Source organism: Nematolebias whitei, chromosome 23 (assembly GCF_014905685.2).
Source record: "Nematolebias whitei isolate Nwh7 chromosome 23, NemWhi1, whole genome shotgun sequence".
Lineage (NCBI taxonomy): Eukaryota > Metazoa > Chordata > Actinopteri > Cyprinodontiformes > Rivulidae > Nematolebias > Nematolebias whitei.
The window spans coordinates 990,163-998,161 of NC_056520.1; the positions used below are offsets into that span (position 1 = coordinate 990,163).

Below are 7,999 nucleotides of genomic sequence, written 5' to 3' on the forward strand. Positions count from 1 at the left end.
AGTCTGTAATAAACTCTAGGAGTCTGTAATAAACTCTAGGAGTCTGTGTAATAAACTCTAGGAGTCTGTAATAAACACTAGAAATCTTTGATAAACATATTATTACTTTGATAAACACTAGGATTTCGTTGTAAGCACTAGTGACCCGTAGGAAACATAAGGTTCTGTAGAAAACACTAGAAATCTGTTGTATCAGCTGTGTAGTCATCTATGGTAAACATGAGAAATTAGTTTTCTGATCGTCTTCCGTAAACTTTTTGTTTGTTTGTTTGTTTGTTTACCCTTGAGTAAATTTCGTTGTTTCAGTGCTTGTTTCTTTCTCGTGTCCCCTCAGTGCACCAAGCCGTGATGCCAAACCCAGCGTCCAGCTACCAGACCGTAGTGGGCGTGCAGCCAACACCTAACCTCGCTCTCACTGGCAACCAGCAAAGCAATATGGCCAGCCAGATGCAAGGCATGATGGTCCAGTACCCGCCAATGCCATCGTATCAGGTACATTGATGATGGTGCGGCAGAGTGTAACCGTGCCAAAATAAAAAACCGACATCATTCAGTGTCTGCAGTCAACACCAGGATTTAGATTATTTATTATATTATTATTATTATTGTTATTATTTATATTTTTGTTATTATTATTATTATTATTTATATTATTGTTATTATTATTATTTATATTATTATTGTTGTTATTTATATTATTATTATTATTATTTATATTATTGTTATTATTGTTATTATTTGTATTATTATTTATATTATTATTGTTGTTATTATTGTTATTATTTGTATTATTATTTATATTATTATTGTTGTTGTTATTATTTGTATTATTATTTATATTATTATTATTATTATTATTTATATTATTATTATTTATGTTATTGTTATTATTGTTATTGTTATTATTGTTGTTATTATTATTATATTGCGTAGCAGAAACCTTGTTTCTCCTGCAGCAGGTTTCTGTCCCGCAGCAAACGTTCCAGCAGCCAGTGTTCATGTCCTGCCAGCCGGGACACGGCCCAGTGGCTGTTTCTGGTGTGCAGCCCTGCTACAGCCTGCTCCCCCCCACCCAGCACACCACCATGAGGTACGTGTCCACCCCCACCCAAACACACTGTAACGACTGTGTTTAGACGAGGGCGGAGCCAGAAGCGTTGTGCCCGCAGACTTTTTGCAGTTTTATCTTTCGGTTGTAAATAGTTGAAAATGATAAAAATGCTTTTCGTGAATTATCACTTGTAGCTTTTAAACGAGATCAAAGGGTTGGCAGAAAGTCTGTTAAAGTACTTTCTGACCATCGTAACTTTGTTTTCTTTTGACTGATTTATTTTTCTCTTGATTAAAAATAAGTTTTGGCTTGATTATTTTGCAGAGTAAGATTAAAATAAAATACTTGGCCTGCAGTACATAAAGAAAAAAATTCTGACACTTTCACGTCTTTCACTCACACAAAATGGTGAATTTAAAAAATATATATATTTGTTCATATGAAATCATTTTGTGAGCCCTTAAACTTGGATTAATTACAAAAGACAATTCAGGCTCGTCACTTCAAATTAGGGATTAAGTCAGATTTGGTCAAAATGAGCCGGCCCATTTTAATCTCCCTTTCCATACCAGGATCGTCCTGATGTCATGAGATCATCCTGATGTCATGAGATCATCCTGATGTCATGAGATCATCCTGATGTCATGAGATCATCCTGATGTCATGAGATCATCCTGATGTCATGAGATCATCTTGATGTCATGAGATCGTCCTGATGTCATGAGATCGTCCTGATGTCATGAGATCGTCCTGATGTCATGAGATCGTCCTGATGTCATGAGATCGTCTTGATGTCATGAGATCGTCTTGATGTCATGAGATCATCCTGATGTCATGAGATCATCTTGATGTCATGAGATCATATTGATGTCATGAGATCATCCTGATGTCATGAGATCATCTTGATGTCATGAGATCGTCCTGATGTCATGAGATCATCTTGATGTCATGAGATCGTCCTGATGTCATGAGATCGTCTTGATGTCATGAGATCGTCCTGATGTCATGAGATCATCTTGATGTCATGAGATCGTCCTGATGTCATGAGATCGTCTTGATGTCATGAGATCGTCCTGATGTCATGAGATCATCCTGATGTCATGAGCGTTTCCAGAGGTTTGTCGGGATAATTCATGAAAATCTTATTATTAGTAAATAACGAGGACTCCTTGGCGTCACACTAGGGCTAGGACAAATATTGTTCACGAGAATACTGGTAAAAAAAAAAAAAGCTTGCCCGGGAATTGAATTATATCGTGATATGCTCATTTCCCCTACCGTTCTACAAGCGGGGCGTGTATGGGGAATTCCCTGCTGGAAAGAAAAATGTCATCGCTAGCTAGCACGCAGAGAAAATAATGTAGTTGTTGCTCAGGAAAGTGCTTCATAATATTATTTAGGGTTGTGTTCCTGACGTTTCATCTGAAGAACCCACAGATGACGTATTCATCAAATGTTAGCTAAATTCTAGCATCGCTAACTTTTTAAACGTTCGCTGCTTTTATCGCTACGAACCACGTTGAGTTGTCGCAGTTAAGACTCACGATTGTTTCCTAAAACTCTTTAAGGCAGCGAAGAAAGTTATTTTTCTGGATTTTGATAATGGTGTCCTGGACAAAGTCGCCGCCTGGTGGCGAGGCGTGAGCGTTGCAGCGTTTTGTTTGTTTCGAGCTAAACGACGGCGCTCAGACGGCACTTTATTTATAAAGACGCATCTAATGATCCTGTTCACGTGTTACGTTGTTTTACAGCGTGAGAAGTTCCTCTCTATGATATGGGGGGGTTGAGGAGGACGGGACAGTCACGTCTGTGTTGCCCGCCCGCTAGCTTAGCGCTACGTAGCTGCCAGTCTTTAATGGCCAGGTTTGGGGTGTGGAAGGGGGGGCTCTGTTTTGTTGATGGGGGGGGCACCCTGTTTGTGTAATGGTCGTGGAAACACTGCAAAGTGGAAACAAAACGTTGACTGGTGTAAAATAACTGGCTGGACTTGGCCTCTCGTTAAACACGAAGCGTGTCGTCCGTTCGGAGCGTCGGTGCACGCAGACCCCTCCCCATCATCAGTGGGAGCCTGCGGGAGAACAAAGACCGGCGAGGTCACTTCCTGTCCCAGCTGTGAGGCGAGCCTGCGTTATTAGCGAGGAGATGATTTATACGCCGGCGTTCCGACGGCTCCATGTTTTCCCACGAGGCGCTCGTCCTGCCCCCCCACCAGCTGGAGGAGAGTCCCTCCAGGCGAGCTGCTCAGAGCCCAGCGCTCCAGATGGACTCGCATTTTACTGTTTCATCCTCAGCCTTGTCGTCTTTCAGTGTGCCGGCTTTTTAATTTATTGGACCCGTGTTCAGGTGGGAGGAGCGGGCGGCGCTCCTGAACCTCATTTTGTTTGTGTTCTTCCGCAGTTCGACCGTAAGCTTCCTGCCCGCCCCGATGATGGAGTTTCCTCCGACCTCCTCTCCCTGCGTCCCCCAGCAGCACCCGGGCCAACAGTACGCAGGTACCTGCACATCCACGGAGATCTAGACCCGGATCACGACGCGAGAGGAGAACAATCTTAGCGTGAGGCACGAGTCGCTGCGAGCGCTCCGTGCTCGTCACGAAACGATCTTCCTCGGGCGACTTCCTCTTTGTTGTAATGAGATTTGAGCTGCGGCGTTTTTTAAATGAAAGCGAGTCCCCGGAGGAGGTGGAGGAGATTGACACGTGCAGCTTTGAAGCTGGACGGAGCCGAAGCGTCGGTTCGATGACCTGCTTCTGCTCGAGTCGAGTAAAAGCCGAAGAGCGTGAAGAGTGCAGAGAAGGTGCTGCAAGAACATCCTCCTGGACCTGCTGCGGCTGTCGCTTCTTTCAGTTCTGTTCATCCCCTTTAACATAAACGGCTTTTATTCAAAATGGCAGTCGAGCTTCCAAGATGAGTTGTTTTAATTTAAAAAGACGTTTCTCTTCCAGCGAAGCCTCAAACCGCTCCGTCCAGTCGTCTTGTATAACTTTTATTTTTTGCATACTTGGTTTGAAAAACGCCGTAAATCACGGGCGTCAAATTTAACTAGAGAAACTGCATCTCCTGCAAAGATTTTTTTTTTTTTTTTTTCATTTAGCCTTTATTTATCCAGGTTAGTCTCATTGAGCCACGAGAACTCATTTTCAAGAGAGACCTGTTTTAGGGAGCACATGGTGGGGGTTAAGGGCCTTGCTCATGGGCCCAGAGTGGGGCGAATGAGGGTGGGGGCAAGTGTGGGTGTTTCACCTACCCCACCCACAATTTTGATGTTGTCGGGGCCGGGGCGTGAACCGGCGATCTTCGGATCACAAGCCCACCTCTCTAACCTCTGCGCCACCACTCCCCCATAAGATACAGTGTGAAAGCTTAATGCTGAAAAACAGCTGAAAGTAGCTAAAAACATGCTGAAATGGAACAACAAGCCTAAGTTAGCAGAAGCAGAAAGAACACTTGTTTGCTAAATTAGCTTTAAATAAGAAATTAGCATAAAAATTAGTAAATTTACTAAAAATGTAAAAAGCTGAAATTGGCAAAAAGTAGCTGAAAAGGCATAAAGAAGCTTAAACTACCAGAAGGAAGCAAAAAAAAGCTGAAATAAGCCCCAAAAATGTGGAATTAGCTGAAAAGATAAAATTAGCATAAAATAGCTAAATAGTAGCTGAAATGGCAGAAAAATCTGAAAGTAGCAGAAATAACAAAAGGAGCATAACAAGCTTAAATTAGCAGAGAAAAGTAAATTAGGTTGAAATGAGCAGAAATTACTACGAAAAACTTGAATTTATCCAAAATCGGCTGAAATGAGCTAAAAAGGTAGCTGCAAGGTTGGAACAAGCTTAAAGTAGCAGAAGAAAGCAGAAAACTCAAAACTTGCTCAGTTGGGCTGAAAGAAGCAGAAATGAGCACAATTTTTTTTTTTACAAAAAGCAACAGCTGAATAGTAGCTAAAGAAGCAGAAAGAAGCTGACATTAGCAGAAGGAAGTGGAGAGAGCACGTTTGCTGAATTAAGCTGAAAAAGTTTAAATAAGTGCAAAAAATGTTGAGTTATCTGAAAAGGCTAAAATTGGCATAAAACAGCAGAGAAACAACTATAACTGCAGGATGGTGTTCCTCAAGGACCAGTGTTGGGAACTCCTGCAATGTCTTGATTTCAGTTGCTTTTTAAGATTTTAAATTTTTTTTTTTGGGGGGGGGGGGGTGATTTTAATCACACTGCCCCCTTGTGGCCAGTTTATGTCGTAGCAAATTGATTAAATCATCAGTGTCCAAAGTGCCAATTCGATTAAAGTTGTCCCAGTTTGAAAAACCATTAAAAACAAAGAATGGATGCCATCTTAATTTTCTTTCATTAAGGACCTGGTTTTGTTCGTGTCTGGTTCTTATGAGATGGAAGGCGTCGTTGTTTCCCGCCTGTCAGTAGTGGAGTCGTCTGAAGGTCGTCTGAAGGTCGTCTGAAGGTCGTCTGAAGCGGCCTCGCCTGCAGTAAACACCATTAACTGGGACCGGGGATAATCCGTACAATTTAATCTAAATAACGGTTGTCCTGGTTACTTTCTTCTGTGGATCAACGCCGGTGTAGGCTGAGCAAAGTTTACTAACACCCCCCCCCCCCCCCCCCCCCGCGTGAACAGAAAGGCTGAAAGGATCCTGGGGTGGGGGGGTTGTTACATGAATAATGAGCTGCTGTGATCACTTTTCTTTTGCGGTATGTGCAGGCTTGTTACCGCCGGCCCCCGGCAGCAGCGTGGTGATGCTGCAGATGGCGGCGCCCCCCTGCCAAAGGAAACAGCCCAGCCACAAACAGCCCGTGCATCAGCGCAGCCGAAGGCCCGCCGAGCTGCCCCCGACCCCAGACAACAGCCAGGTACAAACACACGCGTCCTGACGGCAGCGCTTAATCAGCCCCGGCCCCGGTGAGCAGCCGTTCTCCAAACCATCAGGAAACGGGCGCTCGCTTTAAAAGCTAATTTACTTCGGCTGCGTGAGTCTGACAGCGACTGCTGAATTGTCGCCTTGAGCCAGACTCGGCTTTTTGCGCAGGTTAAATGTCGCCGAAAATAGACTCTGCAAATGAAGCCGCCGAGCTACCGTCCCAAAACGAGGGGGAAACGGTCCTTTTCGTTGGGGCGTAACGCCACATTAGTGCGGCTAATGTGGACGGGACGGCACATTACAGCAGCGCCTCGCGCGGCGCCTCGCGCGGCGCCGTGACGACCTGAAAGTTGCCGTTTGACTCAAAGTGTCTTTTCCTGTCTCCTCCGGCGTGTCGTGTGCAGAGCAGGCTGCCTGCGTCGCCGGCGCTCACCCCCTCGCCCTGCCAGCCGCCCAGCGTCCTCAAGGGCCTCTCGCCCGGCGTCTCGCCCGTCCTGCCGTACCGCCCGCAGCTCCCTACAGCCTTCTGCCACAGCGGACCAGGTCAGAGCCGGCACCGTCCCAGAACCCACGGGCCAGTCGCCACTAACAGACTGGTTTTGTTTGTCGTCCAGTCGCCACTAACGGACTGGTTTTGTTTGTCGTCCAGTCGCCACTAACGGACTGGTTTTGTTTGTCGTCCAGGTGAAGCCCACTACTCTCTCCTGGGCCAGCCGCTGCCGTACAAACCCTCCGTCAGAGCGCCGTTGATCCACGCCGCGCACGTGAAACACCAGGTGGGTGTGGCCCGCGGCGTCCCGAGCCGCCTCCGTGCCCCTCCCATTCTTAACCGCCGTCCTCTGCCTCCACAGGCTCCACTGGGAGTTTGGCGCCACGGCAGAAAGGCCGGCAAGAAACCTCTGTCTCCAGATGTGAGTGTGGGTGAAGCAGGTAACAGGAAGTTGGGGGGGGGGGGGGGCGCTGGTGTACGTGCAGCCGATTTATCAGGTTGAAGCGACACTCTCTTTCGTAGTTACAAGGTTTGTGAACGTACGCAGAAGAACCGACAAACGAGGCAGGAGGCGCACCTGCCGGAGGAGCCGGCGGCCCCCGGGGGGCCCAACCGACTCAAACGTGCTGATTGTTTTAAAAATGTCCGTATTTAATTAATTAATTTCTGTAGCTCTTTACTCAACCACGGTGATGTGACCAAAGTGCTTCACCAAAACCGTCCTTTACATGAGAACAAGTTAAAAACGTTAAAACAAAAAGAACCAGAAAGATCAAAACTTATTTAAGTACTAAAAGCCTGTTGGAATAAAAAGTCTTTGATTTAAAAGGGCCCAGTCCAATAATGAGACGTAGATTATTCCAGAGTGGAGGTGCAGCCACGCGTCCCCAGACTCTAGATTCTGTCCTTGGACCAGAGAGCAGGAGCTTCTGACCTCGGAGACCTGGAGAACTGAACCAGTGTGTTGTTTCAGGAGGAGCGAGGCCAGTCGGAGCATTAAAAACAATAAAAGTTTAAACTCTGTTGTAACACGGACAGGAGCCGAAACAGGTGAGACGTGGTCCCGTCCAGGAGCGGCTGCTGCTCCCTGAACCAGCCGGAGGCGGCTCAGAGACGATGGAGGTCCACGACACGCAGAGCGTCACAACAGTCCAGCCTGGAGCTGATGGAAGCACGAACAGCTTCTCCAAGTCGCAACGGATCCAAAAGCTTTGACCTTTTTTTAAAAGGAGTAAATAACAGAATCCAGACCGGACCACAGAGGTGACGCGTTTGTTAGTGTCTTATCCAAGGTCACCCCAAGGTTATTCACACAGTCACTGAAGGTCAAGTTCAAATGTCCCAGACCAGCTGCATCTGTCGCCAAATAAGATCCATCCAGAGAGAGCACTGGCTTACTGGATCCTGGCCTTCATGGTGAATATATATGTTATTGGATCCTGGCCTTCATGGTGAATAGATCTGTTACTGGATCCTGGCCTTCTTGGTGAATAGATCTGTTACTGGATCCTGGCCTTCATGGTGAATGGATCTGTTACTGGATCCTGGCCTTCATGGTGAATGGATCTGTTACTGGATCCTGGCCTTCATGG

The 7,999-nt window shown here is 46.1% G+C and overlaps 1 protein-coding gene across 2 annotated transcripts in view; it reads left to right on the plus strand.

Annotated features, from left to right (window-relative positions):
- LOC119428876 (R3H domain-containing protein 1) overlaps positions 1-7,999 on the plus strand; it is a 62,359-nt gene that overhangs the window by 51,222 nt on the left and 3,138 nt on the right. The window contains exons 20-26 of one of the 2 annotated variants that reach the window (XM_037696567.1): positions 335-492; positions 957-1,090; positions 3,449-3,543; positions 5,761-5,909; positions 6,322-6,460; positions 6,602-6,693; positions 6,769-6,828. In XM_037696567.1, the coding sequence (XP_037552495.1) occupies positions 335-492; positions 957-1,090; positions 3,449-3,543; positions 5,761-5,909; positions 6,322-6,460; positions 6,602-6,693; positions 6,769-6,828 (827 nt within the window). Of the gene's footprint in view, positions 1-334; positions 493-956; positions 1,091-3,448; positions 3,544-5,760; positions 5,910-6,321; positions 6,461-6,601; positions 6,694-6,768; positions 6,829-7,999 lie in introns of those variants that run through there. The other variant, XM_037696568.1, reaches the window with a different exon arrangement.